This window comes from Engystomops pustulosus, chromosome 5, assembly GCF_040894005.1.
Source record: "Engystomops pustulosus chromosome 5, aEngPut4.maternal, whole genome shotgun sequence".
Lineage (NCBI taxonomy): Eukaryota > Metazoa > Chordata > Amphibia > Anura > Leptodactylidae > Engystomops > Engystomops pustulosus.
In genome coordinates, this window is record NC_092415.1 from 198,840,395 (window position 1) to 198,860,631 (window position 20,237).

Sequence of the window (20,237 nt, forward strand, 5' to 3'; positions counted from 1 at the left end):
TTCTGAGGTTCCCAGGTGTTTGGCCAAGCTTCCCTGTGCAGAGCCTTGGTCCCCTTGAAAAATGCTCGAGTCTCCCATTGACTTCAATGGGGCTCGTTATTCGAGACGAGCACTCGAGCATCGGGAAAAGTTCGTCTCGAATAACGAGTACCCGAGCATTTTAGTGCTCGCTCATCTCTAATTAAAAATCATTATTATATTATCAATCAATTATCAATATATTATCAATAATCAACATTATTATCATTTTATATTACAGCGGAAATACCATAAAAATCAATACTTAGTGGGCGAGTAGCTCTAAAAAAATAAACTAGAAAATTACGTTATTTCACTCTTATGGGACAGGTTAAATTTTATCATATTTGTTAACATTTTATTTAAAAAAAAAACAATTTCCCTAATAATATTCTCTGTGGTATTAAAGGGCACCTACCACCACAAATCTACCTATAAAGGTAGATTGGGTGGTAGGTGGATCATTGGGACGTGAGGATAGCCCTTTTAAGGGCTAATCCTCACGTCCCTGCACTTTTTTGAGAACTTTAATTTGATATTTATTCAAATGTACTTATGTGGCTACCGGGGCGTGGAGTAGCCGCTTATGAGATTACACGAGGCGGCTACTCCACGCCCCGGTAGCCACTTTACTCCTCCTACTCACCCATCTTCGGCGCGCAGCTCCGCGTAGCTGCGCGCCCTCGTCCGGCGAGCCTGCCGTCTGCGCATGCGCAGAAGAGCAGGCCCGCGCCTGCGCGGTCACAACTCCGAAACAGGCGCGGGCCTGCTCTTCTGCGCATGCGCAGACGGCAGGCTCGCCGGACGAGGGCGCGCAGCTACGCGGAGCTGCGCGCCGAAGATGGGTGAGTAGGAGGAGTAAAGTGGCTACCGGGGCGTGGAGTAGCCGCCTCGTGTAATCTCATAAGCGGCTACTCCACGCCCCGGTAGCCACATAAGTACATTTGAATAAATATCAAATTAAAGTTCTCAAAAAAGTGCAGGGACGTGAGGATTAGCCCTTAAAAGGGCTATCCTCACGTCCCAATGATCCACCTACCACCCAATCTACCTTTATAGGTAGATTTGTGGTGGTAGGTTCCCTTTAAAGTTTAATTAGAGTTTTTCTTATTTTTTTGGGGAAAAAAATAAAAAAATGAAGAAAGCCAAAATAATTATAAAACTTATTCAATGACACTGAGATATATTATAGATATAATAGAACACTGGTGCTAGCTACACTCGATACAATGAATCTATATGGAATACAACATTGAGAACTAGACCTTTCCTGTAACAGTCAGGGGAGCGTTTCTCTAATATGAGCTAATTTTTAAAATTATTATTATGTGATTTTTTTTAGTTCTGATTCTTTTTTTTAATAAATCAACTTTGTTGGGCAAACAAAAAAAGGGACAATTTCACTGTTGTGGTAACAACGCATTTCGCTTCGGTTCTGGAGCTGTCACTTGGTGGAACAATGAGACATTGATCTATATTCTGTGTCCTTCCTCATAGGACAGGACAAGGTCGCCCGGCTCCTCAGGTTACCGTGCCTGACATTTAGATACAATGGGGCAGATTTACTTACCCGGTCCAGTCGCGATCCAGCAGCGCGTTCTCTGACGAGGATTCAGGTCTTTCGGGATTCACTAAGGTCCATGCGCCCGTTATCCAGCAGGTGTCGCTGCTGCGCCAAGGTCCACCGAAGTTTACCTGCTTCTTCCTGGTGCATGTGAGTGCTGATCTTGCAAAACAAGTTCTTTTTTAAATTCCGCAGCTTGTCCAAATCCGTCGGGTTGTCCGACGGCCACGCCCCCCAATTTCTGTCACATGGAAATCCCGGGGTAATTCAGCGCAAATCGGAAATATTCGGGAAAGCCGACGTAAGTGCGTGATTCGGACCCTTAGTAAATGAGCCCCGATGTTCCTACTAAGAAGAAAACGCCCCTCCGGGAAATCAGTCTCTATGGTTTACAGCCATCGCAACGCAATGGGGCAGATTGACCAAGAGTAGACTGTGCCACATCTATTGTCCTCCATCAGACACTGTGATGAGTCTGGCGCAGTATAAGACTGTTTCGTCACCGCTAATTTAGTGTATTCTATGGGGTTTTTTTTTGTTGAAGTCCCACCCATTTGAATGAAGCCACACCCCCTCATTGGATCGGTCGTGAAAATGTTTATAAAACCTTTCATAAATGAGGTGCACAAGGTGTAGGGCAGTTTGGAAGCACAGATTACACCAAGAATTGGCTCTGACCTGATTCTCCCTAAGGGAAGATATATAAAAAGTATCTAAAAGTTATAAAATACAATCCTATCCTGCACCAGTTTACAGTGCCTGACGTTGGATGATAATTCTGGTCTAGTTTGAGGCCGTCTAGTCTAACTTTACACCTCATTATCTGGCCGACACCTCATTTACCAATAAACCCCGCCCCCTTTTATTAGGCCACACCCTTTGGTCATACTAGTTGTAAAAGTGTCTTAAACCTGCTCATAACCCTTGATAAATGTGACCTTATTCTAAACATTTTTAGAAACCTCTCTTTGAAGGGCTCCATGCAGCTCCAGTGGAGGCTCCAGATTTCCATGGATTCTGGTCAATGGTTAAGTCTAATGGGACACAGGAACACGGCTGAAGCTTTGGTGGGACTGTACAGAAGTAAATATGTTTTTCTAAAAAAACATATTTAAAACTTTTTTAACTTTTTTTTTTAAAGTTAAACATAACAGTAATACAGCACTTGGATTTCTCGAAGTTCACAGAATTGTCACAATGGATGCTTTTGACAGCCTGCAGCCACCACACATGGGTTTTTTTGATGTTTTATTCCAGGACATAAATCCCATCTGTCATCTACAGAAGGTCAATAAACCTGAGCCAAGACGTTCAGGTTGCCAGGAGTCAGAGATCGGAGTCGGAGAACAATCTCCTCATGGAATTTGTGTCAAGAAAACTGACACATTTAAGAAGTCATTGGGCTGCACATCCGATGCCACCTGACCCTATCATAAAATGGATCAGTAAATTGACCCAAGAACTTTGTTCAGGAGCAAAATTTGGGCATCTGACAATGGGGCAGATTTACTTACCCAGTCCTGTCACGATCCCGCGGTGCGTTGTCCGACGAGGATTTGGGTCCGACGTGATTCACGTAGCTTGTGATTTCCTGCATCCGTCGCTTCTGCGCCGAGGTCCGCCGGAGTCCACCTGCTTCTTCCCGGTGCTTGTAAGTGCTGATCTTGTGACACATTTCTAATTGTTAAATGCCGCGCGTTGTTCGAATCCGTCTAGATGTCCGACGGCCCGCCCCCCAATTTCTGTCGCGTGAAAGCCGGCGCCGAAGTGCCAAAATCCGATCGTGCGCTAAAATCCCTGGGGCAATTTGGCACAAAACGGAAATCATTGGGAAACCTGACGAAAATGCGTCCGACGGGCCCTTAGTAAATGAGCCCCTATCTCTTCAGTGGAGGTGGGGGAGGCCCCTCTACAGAAATCAAGAAGCTCATGGGTGGTGCACCTGTTTCAGCGTCTCAGGGCTGAATTTTTAGGCAGAGGTGTAACTTAAAACTGAGTCGCCCCAGTGCAAAACCCATACTGAGCCCTCAACTATATTGGGACGCATTTACTTACCCGGTCCAGTCGCGATCCAGCAGCGCGTTGTCCGACGAGTATTCAGGTCTGCCGTGAATCACTAGGGTCATGCGCCCGATATCCAGTAGGTGTTGCTGCTGCTCCAAGCTCCTACTTCTTCCTGGTGCATGTGAGTGCTTGATCTTGCGACACAAATTGTTTTTTTAAATTCTGAGGTATTTCCGAATCTGTTGGGTTGTCCCACGGCCACGCCTCCTGATTTCTGTTGCGTGAAAGCCGGCACCGATGCGGCACAGTCCGATCGCGTGCAGCAAAAACCCAGGGAAATTTGGCCCAAAACAGAAATATTCAGGAAACCCGATGAAAGTGTGTTGATTATTGTGCTATACTCTTCGTATGAGAAGGCCAACTAAGGCTTCTGGTCCCACTTGACCAGAACCTGGATACCCCCCTGCTTTCAGGAAATGCTCTCTGGCTAAAGACATTCAAAGTAGCTATAGAAGTTCTAGAAGTTCTTCTAGAAGTTAGAAGACTGATGACAATGACATGGATGTGATGAGTCTCTTCTTAAGATTTGGGATATTGTCCAAGTCCTGGAGAATGTGGAGGAAACCTATGATAAATGTCCCTCATAGAGGAGATCGCTTTGTCACAAAAACATTGACTTAAAATTATCACAAAAATTCTGTAAATACAAGATCTAACATTAACGAGCCAGTATACATGAGAGAAGGGAACTCTTACCTCCCCGTTGAAGAAACAGAAGATTGTAGCAACAAGTAATCCCTGGGAAAAAGAGAACATTATTACTATCATCGCAGTATACGTACAGAGATGTCATTGTTAAAGGGGGTTTCCAGCTCCTCATACCACTAATGACTTATCCATAGGGTCATTAATAGTTGCCATTTTGCTCTCATTCTCTATGGAGCAAGAAGAACAGAGTTCCGACCATAGAATATAAGATCGGGGCAGGGGTGCCCCACCCATCAACTACTAGTGACCTATGCAATGGACTACCCAACTTTTTTAAGAGCTGTAGAGGGGTGGGGCTCATCTCTAAGACCCCCCACACCTAATTACCATTCTATCCAACCAGGAAGATGGGAGTCTGGCTTCAGCCATTGAAGTTTAAGGAGCTGCTGTCTCCATAACATCCATGTAACTCAATGGCGAGGGAGATGAGGCTATAGGTCCCTCTGATCAGATAGGGGCCCCGACCATCCATCTTGATATCAGGGTTTCTTGGCCCAATAATCTTACATTTCCTGATACCTAATGATATGGATTCCAAAAGTGTGGAATGGAGAATCCTTCAAACTCAAATATCAATGACTCCTAACCGTACAAACCAAATGACCTGCAAAACATGTCGAGTTTGTGGACATCTGTCTAAAAGTGGTTGGACCAAGGTGTAAAATTGGGCATAGGGATGGAAATGTTCAGAGTCATGGATGTCCTACAATGGTGGTCAAGGATGAAACTCTCTACTGCCTGAGGCGAGCTACAGAACGGAACCCCCTCTCCCCTAACCAGAAGTAATATATCAGGTTGTGCTTTATAGACGTTGAATGCGCCCCTGATGCTGCCCCCTATCTTGCTCCAGTTGGCGCTGCGTCAGGCAAGAGGCTCAACTCGCCTCATGGATGGTGCACCTCTGATGGTAGTCACCAATAATGGAGGACAAGTGGTTGATGGCCCCTCCCAAACACTTGAGGACATGCATCTAAGAGGAGAATAATGTCTCCAGATATAGGTGGAATGTGAAGATACCTGATAATGCATCAATATGTGCATAATGTAGTCATAGATTTCTCCTGCCAGACGATTCTCCGGCCTCCACGGAATGATAACAAACTGGATACCCAGCAGCGGCACCAGAATTAATGTGGCTCTGACAGCTTTCATGTACATGTTGGACTCAGCTCGGTGAGTGTCCCGTAACTTCGTCACCAGAACGAGGACAATGTTCAGGAGAAAGAACAAGTTGACCTGGAAAGCAGAGAAGTTCAATGTCAATGAATTCATTATGGAGAGTCTCTCAACCTATCACTCACTGGATCGTTAGATTGTGACAATTTAGGTGGTTACCGATACAATAGGACATTCCTGATCTACGTTTGATGGAAGGGTGTAGACCATCTGGCTGCAATGGGGCATCTAGAGATGGAGGACTAAGCCAAATCCGGTTAAATCCTCGCTGCTACTGAGTGTTGGGTTCATGAGAAGGACTACCTTCTCCTACACATTGAAGTTAGCCAAATCCTAAATTTTACAGGACTGCACTGATCTAATGTGTATAGTGGAGCTCAACGCTGATGGAGATGTCTGGGGATAGAAGACTCAACATGTCCAGGTCCTTCAAAGGCGTCTTTGGAGTTTTCTGATGGTGGTTTAAGCTTCCAAGTAATGTATGGGGAACACAAGAGGAAGAGCTGTAGCCAGTTGAAGGCACAATGGCCATAAAGATTACCGGGCAAGGGCAATCAAGCAACAGATCAGTATTGATTTGGGTATCTTGGGCTCCTGTGCAGTAGAAGTTGTCCTGTTCATGGAAGTGCGTTGGCTGACTAATAACGTGGGGACCCCCTCCACTAAATTGGGTGGGAAAGCTCCAAGTAGAGAGATAACTGTAAATAACTTGCTCAATATATTTGAATCTATTGCATGTCCTACCCTGGACCATACCATCCCAACCCAACCCCCCTACCCCAATCCAGTGGGACAGTCCTAGATGTGCTGTACTTGACTCCCGGGTCAATACTAAAATATCCCACCAGTGTCAAGCAGTGTCGGAATGGGTTTCCTTAGGCCCACCAGAGAAAATCAATCTGGGGGCCCACCGGAGGATCCTCTGGTACTCTGGTGGGCCAGTCCGACACTGGTGTCAAGTCAAGTTGGCGACTGCTACGTCTGGATTTCTCTCTTCCGTCTTTAAGAAAATACAAGACTCTTACCAGCAGAGCAGCCATGATTGGCCCATGGACAATATATAAAAGATGCGTCTCCACGCTCATCCAGCAACTGTGGAAAAAAAGGCAAGGTTACATTTTAGAAGAAAGATGAATGTGAACATTAAAGGGAACCTGTCATCAGGTTTTACCCCAATAAACTCCCAGCCCTCTTGGATAGGGGATGAAATGTCCTTTTTAAAAATTCCCAGAATCAGGCAAATATGACTGTTCTCATCCCATATTTACATGAGATAAGTCAAGTTTAGTAGTTGCAGGGGTAGTGTCATTTTAGGAGCCTCTATCTTCTGTTCCATAGCATCTAGAAACATGCTGCTGGTGTCATATTAAAGATAAGGATCTCATCTTTTAGATTACATAAGATCTACAGAAACTGAGATACAGGCAGCTAAAGAGATGGGTGGAAATGCAAGCTGTAGCTAAAAATCCAGTTCCCACCTATTTCTAACTGCATTCATGTCCAGTTCTGTAGCACAAAAAATTAGATTTTTATCTTTAATATAAAACATAAAGCATGTTTCTAGGTGCTATATAAGAGAAGATAAGGGCTTTTGAAGTGACACTTCCCGTGCAACCACTAAACTTGACTCACCTCATATGAAGATGAGGTGAAATGAGTCATATTTGCCTAACTTTGGAGGAGATTTTTTTATATAGGTAAATGAGTGAGATTTCATATTAAAGAGGGAATTCTAGAAAGGACATTTCATCCCTTACCTGAGAGGCTGGTATTTTTTTTTAAAAAACAACCTATTTAATAAAAAGAGTCCTAAATGACCAAATGTCCTGATATGAAGTTACAGAAAACCTGTTATACATAAAAATATCATCAAATCATTCTTGACCCAAATCCACAAAAGACTATGGGGCTCATTTACTAAGAGCTCCGCGGCCGCACTTTTGTCGGGTTTCCCAAATTTTTTCGTTTTGAGATTAATTCCCATGGGATTTTGGCACACGCGATCAGATTTTGGCACAATCGCGCCGGCTTTCGCGTGACAGAAATCCGGGGGCGTGGCCTTCGGACAACCCGACGGATTCGTAAAAACCGCAGAATTTAAAAAACTAAATATGTCGCAAGATCAAGCACTTACATGCACCGAGAAGAAGCAGGTGAACTCCGGCGGATCTCAGCGCAGAAGCGACACATTGCAGGATATCGGGTGCACGACCTTAGTGAATCCCGGCAGAACCCAAATCCACGTCGGACAAGGCACCGCGGGATTGCGACTGGACCAGGTTAGTAAATGAGCTCATATTTAAGAGATCATATTTTGTCCCCTACTTAAGGACACCCGACTTACAGATGACCCCTAGTTACAGACGGACCCCTCTGATGCCTGTGACCTCTGCTGACCTCTCTGGATGTTACTATAGTCCCAGACTGCAATGATCAGCTGTAAGGTGTCTGTAATGAAGCTTTATTCATAATCCTTGATCCATGACAGCAAAAAATTGTCACTGGGACAAACAAATTTTTTGTCTGGAGCTACAATTATAAAATATACAGTTTCGACTTACATACAAATTCAACTTAAGAACAAACCCAAAGAACCTATCTTGTATATAACTTTGTAACAATAAAATACACAAAAAAGAAACATTGACCACTTACTTGTCATTGAAATATTTTGTTCTGGCAAAGGCGTGAATCGATGTCGGCACTAATGGAAATCCTGAAAAACAGGAAAGTATAATAAGGTTTCCCTTAAAGGGGTGGTACATCATCACTAGCAGCGCTTCTAGATTGGAGCTGAGACTTATAAATTGAATCTTTCTAAGACTGAACTTCTTGTCTTCTGATTTCCCGTCGCCTTCCGAATACAGTTTAAAATAATCACCCTCATCCACAAAGCTCTGCACAATGCTGCACCTCCCTGGGGGAGTTACCAGAGCCCCTCTATGTTGTAGCTTCACAGGCTGTTACACTTTCTTCCCTGTAACAGCCTGTGAAGGACTCTGGTAATTCCCCCCTAGAGCCAATTCTGGCTCATTTATATAATTTTAAAAGTTGATTTTAGAAGGAAGGAGGTCAAAGAGAACAAATATAAGAAGTTTAAAGTGTCTGGATTTATGAGTAATTAAAGGGATGGATGCACTTACCCCAGCCCAGGAGATAATACCAGTGCAGATGCTGTTCTTCCGCAAACACGGCCACCACTATCAAGGTGTGGAGGTAGATGCCTTCACACAACATCCAGAAATAGTTACATCCCATCATATACTGGTGGAAGAACTGGAGAACCTTGCAGCTCACCTGGAAGATACAAATCGGGAATGTGTCAGAGAGGGGGTGGACCACCAGGCTGATTAAAGCGGGTTTCCCACCAAACATGGTGGATAGGGTCTAACTTGGTGATCAGTGAGGGACTCAGTGATGAGAAACCCACAGATCACGAGAATGGGGGGTCCAATGGGGTCCCAGGTGCCTCCGTTGGACCCCTACGCATGTCCCTTCTGCTCCAGTCATCTCTATGGAGCTGAAGGACATTGCTGAGCTTTCAGCCTCAGGTGGCTCCTCTGCTCCTGTCCCGGATCAGTCTCTCTGATCCCGTCCTACAACCGGGTAGACATGTCCCCCCCCCCCCTAGGGTTGTATATTTTCTCGGAAGGGTTTTTCGTTTATCCAATGATTGAATCCTTTGTGCGCAGGTCGTACATGTGATTGGTTAATAATGTTGTGGTCAGCCACCACTTTTTCTCCAGGAGATGTCTTTATTTACTTGGTGGGGGGTAAGAGTGAATGTGGCGATTCTACAGTTTGTGTGCCATCAGATTCGGAGGTCTGCACCTTGTATGGTGATATGAGATGGAAAGAATTTCCTACAGACATGAGGAGAGAACTGCCTGTAGAGCCCTTAAACATGAGGAGAGAACTGCCCGTAGAGTCCAGAGACATGAGGAAAGAACTGCCTGTAGAGTCCAGAGACATGAGGAGAAGAGAAATTCCTACGGAGCTCAGATACAGAATTAGTAAGATGAACATATCTGGTGCATGGCACAAAAAAAATGCTGCTGCACTGAAAGGTCCTCAGAATACAGGGGTTTTTTTTTATCGGTAAACGGGTGAGAATTCACACAAAAGAGGAAATTCTAGAGAGGACATTTCAGCCCCGACCAGAGTGGACTAGAAGTTTAATGGTGACAGGTTCCCTTTCTGCTGACAGGTTCCCTTTAAAAGGAAGAAGTCAGAACTAGCAGCTGTCCCCTCCACCAATCTTACCGAGACCCGAGACCTTGGTAAGAGAGATGACCCAGAACCCAACCACCTACCTGGGCCGTATGACCTCTCCTTAGTACAAGGTCCATTAGGATCCCCAGACTGAGAAACAAGATTCTCTGATCCGATAAAACCGAGATGAAACTTTACCCCTTCATGTCTGGAGGAAATCACCAATGACCCTCAATAGAATTTTTTTAAAAAATTTGGGGCCCTTTTTGTAAATCACTCATTTTCCTTCTGTCTTCTGGATGCAGGGAGTGAACGGCCCCCGGAATAATCTCCAATATTACTAATCACATCTCATAAGACAAGGCTGCGGCGGAGCTGCGACGGGTCTCCACGATACAATGCTTTCCTAATAGTCCGTCTAGACAGTAGGGTAATGGAGTCCATAAATGGGACAACATCTCCGCCGCTCGCCCTCCTATTGGGCCTATAGTATCCGGCAGCCGCTTAATATGGGAAATGATTAGGGAAATCAGAAGAAAATAGGATTGGATGAAGGAAACATCACGGAGACGCATCGCAGCCGCATAATCATCTGATGGAAAATATCATCTTATTTACAGAAACACAAACATGTAAAGCGGCGACTTATTGTTATCCCATCATAAGAATTAAAGGCACAATCCAAACACTAATCATTTATTATGTAATACCTATTGCATGGCCTGGGGGGTGCAAAAGGGCCAGCTCCTCCTGCTCTATAATATGCTCCCTTCAGATAGGACACTATGTATAATCTGCTCTGCTCCTCCTGCTCTATAATATGCTCCCTTCAGATAGGACACTATGTACAATCTGCTCAGCTCCTCCTGCTCTATAATATGCTCCCTTCAGATAGGACACTATGTACAATCTGCTCAGCTCCTCCTGCTCTATAATATGCTCCCTTCAGATAGGACACTATGTACAATCTGCTCTGCTCCTCCTGCTCTATAATATGCTCCCTTCAGATAGGACACTATGTACAATCTGCTCAGCTCCTCCTGCTCTATAATATGCTCCCTTCAGATAGGACACTATGTACAATCTGCTCAGCTCCTCCTGCTCTATAATATGCTCCCTTCAGATAGGACACTATGTACAATCTGCTCAGCTGCTCCTGCTCTATAACATGATGCCTGCAGATAGGACACTATGTACAATCAGCTCAGCTGCCTCTGCTCTATAACATGCTGCCTGCAGATAGGACACTATGTACAATCTGCTCAGCTCCTTCTGCTCTATAACATGCTGCCTGCAGATAGGACACGATGTACAATCTGCTCAGCTCATCCTGCTCTACAACATGCTGCCTGCAGATAGGACACTATGTACAATCTGCTCAGCTCCTCCTGCTCTATAACATGATTATGTACAATCTGCTCAGCTCCTCCTGCTCTATTACATGCTGCCTGCAGATAGGACACGATGTACAATCAGCTTAGCTCCTTCTGCTCTATAACATGCTGCCTGCAGATAGGACACTATGTACAATCTGCTCAGCTCCTCCTGCTCTATAACATGCTCCTGCAGATAGGTCACTATGTACAATCTGCTCAGCTCCTCCTGCTCTACAACATGCTTCCTGCAGATAGAACACTATGTACAATCTGCTCAGCTCCTCCTGCTCTATAACATGCTCCTGCAGATAGGACACGATGTACAATCTGCTCAGCTCCTCCTGCTCTATAACATGCTCCTGCAGATAGGTCACTATGTACAATCTGCTCAGCTCCTCCTGCTCTACAACATGCTTCCTGCAGATAGAACACTATGTACAATCTGCTCAGCTCCTCCTGCTCTATAACATGCTCCTGCAGATAGGACACTATGTACAATCTGCTCAGCTCCTCCTGCTCTATAACATGCTCCTGCAGATAGGTCACTATGTACAATCTGCTCAGCTCCTCCTGCTCTACAACATGCTTCCTGCAGATAGAACACTATGTACAATCTGCTCAGCTCCTCCTGCTCTATAACATGCTCCTGCAGATAGGACACGATGTACGATCTGCTCAGCTCCTCCTGCTCTACAACATGCTGCCTGCAGATAAGACACTATATACAATCTGCTCAGCTCCTCCTGCTCTATAACATGCTGCCTGCAGATAGGACACTATGTACAATCTGCTCAGCTCCTCCTTCTCTATAACATGCTGCCTGCAGATAGGAAACGATGTACAATCTGCTCAGCTCCTCCTGCTCTATAACATGCTGCCTGCAGATAGGACACGATGTACAATCTGCTCAGTGACTCCTGCTCTATAACATGCTGCTTGCAGATTCCACAATATGTACAATCTGCTCAGCTCCTCCTGCTCTATAACATGCTGCCTTCAGATAGGACACTATGTACAATCTGCTCAGTGCCTCCTGCTCTATAACATGCTGCCTGCAGATAGGACACTGTGTACAGTCTGCTTAGCTCCTCCTGCTCTATAACATGCTGCCTGCAGATAGGACAATTTTATAATCTGCTCAGCTCCTCCTGTTCTATAACATGCTGCCTGTAGACAGGACACTATGTACAACCTGCACAGCCCCTCTTGCTCTATAATACACTACCTGCAGATAGGACACTATGTACAATCTGTTCAGCTCCTCCTTCTATATAACATGATGCCTGCAGATAGGACACTATGTACAATCTGCTCAGCCCCTTCTGCTCTATAACGTGCTGGCTGCATATATGACACTCTGTACAATCTACACAGCTCCTCCTGCTCTATAACGTGCTGCCTGCAGATAGGACACTATGTACAATCTGCTCAGCTCCTCCTGCACTATAACATGCAGTCTGCAGATAGGACACTATGTACAATCTGCTCAGCTCCTCCTGCTCTATAACATGCTGCCTGCAGATAGGACACTATGTACAATCTGCTCAGCTCCTCCTGCTCTATAACATGCTGCCTGCAGATAGGACACTATGTACAATCTGCTCAGCTCCTCCTGCTCTATAACATGCTGCCTGCAGATAGGACACTATGTACAATCTGCTCAGCTCCTCCTGCACTATAACATGCGGTCTGCAGATAGGACGCAATGTACAATCTGCTCAGCTCTTCCTGCTCTATGACATGCTGCCTGCAGATAGGACACTATGGGGGTCATTTACTAAAGGCCCGATTCGCGGTTTCCCAACGTGTTACCCGAATATTTCCGATTTGCGCCGATTGTACCTGAATTGCCCCGGGATTTTGGCGCACGCGATCAGATTGTGGCGCATCGGCGCCGGCATGCGCGCGACGGAAATCGGGGGGCGTGGTCGAACGAAAACCTGACGTATTCGGAAAAACCGCCGCATTTAACAAAAGAATTGCACTTACCTTCATCCAGGATAGGCCGGTGAATTTCAGGGCATTTCGGCGCAGCAGCGCCACCTGGTGGACGGCCTTGATAATTCCCGGCCGGACCCGAATCCAGCGCAGAGAACACGCCGCTGGATCGCGAATGGGCCGGGTAAGTAAATCTGCCCCTATGTATCATCTGCTCAGCTCCTTCTTCTTTATAACATGCTGCCTGCAGATAGGACACTTTGATAAATCTGTTCAGCTCCTTCTGCTCTATAACATGCTGCCTGCAGATAGGACACTTTGATAAATCTGTTCAGCTCCTTCTGCTCTATAACATGCTGCCTGTTGAAAGGACATCAAACTTTCCTATATATGATTTTATTCTTGGCCTTTGGAAGAGTTTTAGACTTCAGATCCATCTGAATGAGCAGCAGCCGAGATACAGACAGAATGTGAAGAATTTCTCCTTCTTATTTATGTCCGATATTGATGGAAGACATGAACCTGTCAAAATTCTGACTCTGTAACTGAAGTGAACTATTCTCCTAGGAGACAGGGCATCAGCCGCTACAAATAAAGCACATTCCTCCCTCTAGAACATTGGTCTGCATTAGGAATAGTGCAACTCTTCTTAAAGGGGCGGTCCAAGATTACCAGAACATGGATGCTGCTGATATTACATCTAAGATTCATTTGGGGAAATAAATAAGGGTGCGTTCACACTTCACTTTTTCAGATGCAGTTTTTGAAGCCAAAATCAGCTGTGGATTATAATGGGGCGCATTTACTTACCCGTCCCCTCGCGATCCCCCGAGGTGCGTTGTCCGACAAGGATCCGACATGTGTCGCTTCCCCGCTCAGGTCCGCCGGAGTTCACCTTCTTCCCCGCTCAGGTCCGCCGGAGTTCACCTTCTTCCCCGCTCAGGTCCGCCGGAGTTCACCTTCTTCCCTGCTCAGGTCCGCCGGAGTTCACCTTCTTCTTCCCGGTGCATGTAAGTGCATGGCTTGGGACACAATTTTGAATGTTAAATCCCGCGCGTTGTCCGAATCTGTTGGATCGTCCATCGGCCCGTCCCCCGATTTCTGTTGCATGAAAGTTGGCGCATGCGCCGAAAACCCCTTCTAAATGAGGCGCACATTGGAAATCGTCGGGTGTTCCGACGATAGTGCGGAACGCGGACCCTTAGTAAATGAGCCCCAATATGTGAGGTCCTTATCACCTATTTCCTACGGTGTGATCCTGTGTTATCTGCCAGGAATGGATTTAGCTATAATAGATCCCACACAACTTCTGGGGACCCCACAGACGAGCCGGCTTTTATAACCAAGGAGGAGAGGGATGACGCCCCACTTTCTGGGTGCTACTGTCCAGTTGCAGTGTCCGCCTCGCTCCTTACCCCTCGCAAAATTTTAAGTGCCATGGGGTGAAGGAATAAATGAGACTGAGCGGTGCCTCATCACATCAAGGGGCACAGTCTGGCATTAGAGGTCCTCGAGAAATAACTCTGCTTGGGGCCCTCAAAAATACAAATGCTCTATGGTGCTATGTGTCCCCAGTGGTGGATTTAGCCATAACGGAAGATTCCTGTTTTGGGAAACCAGGAAGGAGACTAAGATGAGGACCATCATTGTCCTTGTCTACCTTATGGTGGGGTTTGGCCCCATTACACCAAGGGGTGTATTTTAAGGAAATCTACCCCCAGGATGTATACCAAGCACACTGACATACTGGTGTTAGCCCCCTCTGGCAGGATCTGCTCTTCTTGTAGCCTTGTATGCCTTTGTTTTTAAGAAAAAGAGGCTTTAAAAATTATGCAGATGAACCTTCGGGGCTCCAAGCTCTATTGACATCTATGGGGTCTGGAGCCCCTGAGGCTCATTTGCTCAATTTCTGAAACCTTTTTATTGTAAAAACAAGGTCCTAAGAAGCTAAAAGAAAAGCAGAATCTGCCAGATGGGGCACTCACCAGTATGTCAGTGTGCTTGGTTTACAATCCTTCATCCTGGTGGTAGATTTCCTTTAAGTATTTGATGGGGCGCCGCATGTTGTAACATTGCTTGAGACTCCCAAAATGTCAAATCCCCCTTGTCTGACCCCAGTATTGTAATCCTGAGCAAATGGTCTTCAAATGGTTTTCTAACGTTACTCCCTACTTTATGTCCTGGAAGGAGTTTCTCTAGAACAGGATAACTTGTTCTTCATAAAATTGGACCTTCTATAACTCATGAAGAAGCGATAGTAATTATATTAACGTTCTCGGATTACACTCGGAAGGAAAGGCCCGGATGGTGCTTAGGATTTTATGACCCAACTTAGAATTTTATGGTCCATAAAATAATCGATAAACAAGGGCAGAGAATTTCTACGTCTTCATACTCTTATCTCACTGCTCTTCCTCGTCGTGGGCTCTCTGCTCCAGTCCTGGCCACTTTAAGAAACTGTGACCTGCTGCCTCTGCTGCACCTGTGACCTGCAGCCTCTGTTGCACCTGTGACCTGCAGCCTCTGCTGCACCTGTGACCTGCAGCCTCTGCTGCACCTGTGACCTGCAGCCTCTGCTGCACCTGTGACCTGCAGCCTCTGCTGCACCTCGGACCTGCTGCCTCTGCTGCACCTCGGACCTGCTGCCTCTGCTGCACCTCGGACCTGCTGCCTCTGCTGCACCTCGGACCTGCTGCCTCTGCTGCACCTGTGACCTGCTGCCTCTGCTGCACCTGTGACCTGCTGCCTCTGCTGCACCTGTGACCTGCAGCCTCTGCTGCACCTGGGACCTGCAGCCTCTGCTGCACCTGGGACCTGCAGCCTCTGCTGCACCTGGGACCTGCTACCTCTGCTGCACCTGGGACCTGCTGCCTCTGCTGCACCTGTGACCTGCTGCCTCTGCTGTACCTGTGGGTTGTTTAAAGTACAACTGTTAAGAATAAAAACTTTTGCCTAACTCTGCACTAAGCAAAAATAAGCACATCTCTAATTTACTGTTATTAGCTATCTGCAAGTGTTTAGCAGCTAGCAGAGGCTTTACCTTGCCCCCTCCCCCACCCACCCCCCAGGCTAATCTCCATTTGCCATGCTTCCTGGTAACAATAGGAAACTGTATAGAACGGCAAGAAACAACAGGAAACTTGGAAGGAGGGGCTGTAGGATCTTAAGTGATGTAAGAACCTGCTGGTCTGCATCATTTGAAAGTCCTTAGTGTTCTGGCAAATGACCTTAAGTGATGTCACAAGCATGTGACTCAGATTGGCTTCAGATCGACCAATTACAAACATCCTGTCCTGTTCTGGCTTCATTGCCCTGAGCTGATGTCACAGCCTGGAAGTGCCCGCCCACATCAGGAATAACTGAATCCAATGTTCTATATACCAGATATATCTCAGGCTAGGAAGAAGCCAGCAGCCTGATACAGGTATCGTTGGAATTGTTATCAAAGGCTCTTTCCAGCTGTGCCAACACAATTTCTTGTTAGCAACTTTACAGTTATGCTTTAAGGCTGTTTATCCCACAGGAAGTCTCCTATCTTGTTAGTGTCCTTCAAAGTTGCTTCTCATTTTATGTCTAATTACCTGTTTTTCTGACCTTGCTTTTGGATCCGACTCTCTGCCCCCTGTTCTGACCTTCTGCTTATATTCTAATTGACTCTGAATCGGTGCCCTGAGGCTGCGTTCACACGTGGCGTTAACGCATGCATTTTGAAATGCATTACAACAAAGGAGAAGAGGATATTTGACTAATTACATTGCTGTCAACATTACATTTACAAAACGCATGTGTGAACGCACCCTGACATTTGCATATCTATTGGATTGCACTTACACTGCACTCCCAAATTTTGGATTGTACTTTGAATAGGTCTTTGCCTGTCTCTTAGCCGCACATATAGTCCACCTGACCTGCAAGGGTCTGCTGCCACCATAACTCCATGATCCACCAATGACAAGGACAAATTAAGTAATTAGGATATACAGTACAATGTATATATTTGGACAGTTTAAATAGCTCCACCAATGCCATAAAGATGCAACAATGACATCAGGCTCTGCCAACGACATCTAGATACACCCAGAAAATTTAGCTCCACTTATGACACAAGACTCCACTTACAACACCAAGTATGGATCTATGACACCAGACTCTACCTACAACATGGACATCCCCTATGAAACCAGACTCCACCTACAACATGGACATCCCCTATGAAACCAGACTCCACCTACAACATGGACACCCCCTATGACACCAGACTCCACCTACAACATGGACATCCCCTATGAAACCAGACTCCACCTACAACATGGACACCCCCTATGACACCAGACTCCACCTACAACATGGACATCCCCTATGAAATCAGACTCCACCTACAACATGGACCCCCCCTATGACACCAGACTCCACCTACAACACGGACACCACCTATGACACACATACCACCTACAACACGGACACCACCTATGATACCAGGCTCTGAACTATGACAACAGGCTCCGATATATGACAACAACCTCCACTTATGTTACCAAGCCCCACTTAGGACATCAGGCTTCACCCTATAACAATAAGCTCCACCTATAACACCAAGGTCCACTGTAGACACCAGACTCTAATTTATAATACCAGGCTCCATCTATGCCATCAGGCTCTGAACTATGACAACAGGCTCAGATATATGTCTACAAGCTCCACTCATGTTACTGAGCCAAACCAAGGACATCAGGCTCCGACCTATGACAACAAGATCCTCCTATGACACCAAGGCCAACCTTAGACACCAGACTCCCACTATGATGCCAGACTCCATCTATGACACCGGGCTCTGACCTATGACACCAAGGTCCACCAGTGACATTAGATTCCAACCTATGATATCAACCTCCTACCTATGAACCTATGACACCAAGCTACACCAAGGTCCACAATAGACAACACTCTGACTATGATACAGACTCCATCTATGACACCAGGCTCTGACCTATGACACCAAGGTCAACCTGTGACACCAGACTCCAACTTATAATAACAACCTCCTACCTATGACACCAAGGTCCACAATAGACAACAGACTCCGACTATAATACCAGACTTCATCTATGACACCAGACTCCATCTATGACACCAGGCTTTGACCTATGACACCAAGCTCCACCTATGAGACCAGGATCTACTCAGGACAACATTCTCTGCCTGCAATAAGAGGACATTAGGACAAATGAAACCTTAAGCAGGTGTGAACCATCCATAGTTGAGCCTGTTGCCTCAGGAAGTACCAATTGCAGCATCAGGAGGGCAGTGACCTGCTATAAAGAAGGACATGACCCCTAAAAAATAGTGTCTCTTCCCACCTAATGTCAGCATGTGTGTGAGACTGTATGGAGAACCTGAGAACCTGCTAACTAAAAATATAAGCTGATATATTACTAGTGGATGAGACGTAGGGGGCGCCAGGACCGGATTAAAGGAGGGGCTCATGGGGCTCGAGCCCCGGGGCCCCCACCACTTTCACTTTTTAAAGGGGCCCCCACCAGTTGGCAGGCTACATACTACAGGGGGCTGGCAGGCTACATATTACAGGGGGCTGGCAGGCTACATACTACACTGGGCTGGCAGTCTACATACTACAGGGGGCTGGCAGGCTATATACTTCCATAAGCATTGTTGGAAGGGCCCCCACCAGATTGCGCCCAGGGGCCCCCACCACCCTTAATCCAGCCCTGGGGGGCGCCATTCTGTAGCTATAGATTAGTCAGTAATGATGATACACAATGCATATATTTGGACGGCTTCCTCACATTTGAAGTGTCTCGGAGTCAGTAAATTCCTGGAAGCGGCTGGGATTTGGCAGTGAAGAGGTAAATGTCTGATTCTGTCACCTCGTGTTAGAGGCGTCTCTCATCGGCAGAGAAGACAATTGCCAGGAGACGTTGCGAGGCCCGGCGGTGTATTGCAGGTGTCAGGTCGGCTCGCACAGAGATTGAGTTGTCTATCAACTGCGCGATGGTGACAAAGGAAAGTCACGAAAGTTGCTCAGATCAGCGATAGCGTCTGAAGAGAGGAGACAAGGCGTCTCCAGGTCAACCTCAAGACATGGCGAAGAAATGGGAAACTTCTGGAGAGACGTGAACTTGGTCCTGCCGGCCCAAAGTACTTCTGTGTAATAACACAGGCGATAAGTGGGAAGAATACCGCCATATAGTGCACATGTAACCAGCTGAAGAACAACTTTATACATTTTATACCGCCATAGAGTGCACATGTACTAATACAACTCCTTACTGTGCAACTACATACAATTACCCATGTAACAAACCAACCTGTGCCTACAGCACCCCGGTAATAGAGTTCTCCCACGTCCTGGCGATCGTCTTCCATCCGTTATTTATATATAGTGTTAATTATCTACTTCATTGAGTGTGATAATGAGAAAAGTCAGACTGACTGCAATGTAATTTGTTCTACTCTGATAGTAATGTATAGATCTGACAGCTCTCACCCCCTCCTCCCAGATACATTTCATATACATATCAGGGCTCGGGTTCTGGATTTTCACTGGGCATGAGGAGAATTTTCATTCTTGTCACTTTTGGGAAGTTTAATGACTTTGCTTCCTTCCGTAGCTGATAGATTCGTTCTTAAATTGCAAGTGACCTGCTTGACATTCCAGGGGGCGACGGTATATACTAGAACACTTAGACTATGTCTGGTATATGGATTCTTGGGTATATGGAATTGTCCCATAAAGTATAATATTGGGATACAATACAGGATGTAACTCAGGATCAGTACAGGATAAGTAATGTCATGTATGTACACAGTGACTGCACCAGCAGCAGAATAGTGAGTGCAGCTCTGGAGTATAATACAGGCTGTAACTCAGGATCAGTACAGGATAAGTAATGTCATGTATGTACACAGTGACTGCACCAGCAGCAGAATAGTGAGTGCAGCTCTGGGGTATAATACAGGATGTAACTCAGGATCAGTACAGGATAAGTAATGTCATGTATGTACACAGTGACTGCACCAGCAGCAGAATAGTGAGTGCAGCTCTGGGGTATAATACAGGATGTAACTCAGGATCAGTACAGGATAAGTAATGTCATGTATGTACACAGTGACTGCACCAGCAGCAGAATAGTGAGTGCAGCTCTGGGGTATAATACAGGATG

The 20,237-nt window shown here is 46.0% G+C and overlaps 1 protein-coding gene across 1 annotated transcript in view; it reads right to left on the bottom strand.

Moving 5' to 3' along the window:
- CALCR (calcitonin receptor) overlaps window positions 1-20,237 on the bottom strand; it is a 188,758-nt gene that overhangs the window by 12,902 nt on the left and 155,619 nt on the right. Inside the window, exons 8-12 of the mRNA XM_072154324.1 lie at window positions 8,674-8,827; window positions 8,186-8,246; window positions 6,556-6,622; window positions 5,372-5,590; window positions 4,343-4,384 (exon numbers count right to left, since the gene is read on the bottom strand). Coding sequence (XP_072010425.1) covers window positions 4,343-4,384; window positions 5,372-5,590; window positions 6,556-6,622; window positions 8,186-8,246; window positions 8,674-8,827 — 543 coding nt within the window. The remainder of the gene's footprint in view (window positions 1-4,342; window positions 4,385-5,371; window positions 5,591-6,555; window positions 6,623-8,185; window positions 8,247-8,673; window positions 8,828-20,237) is intronic.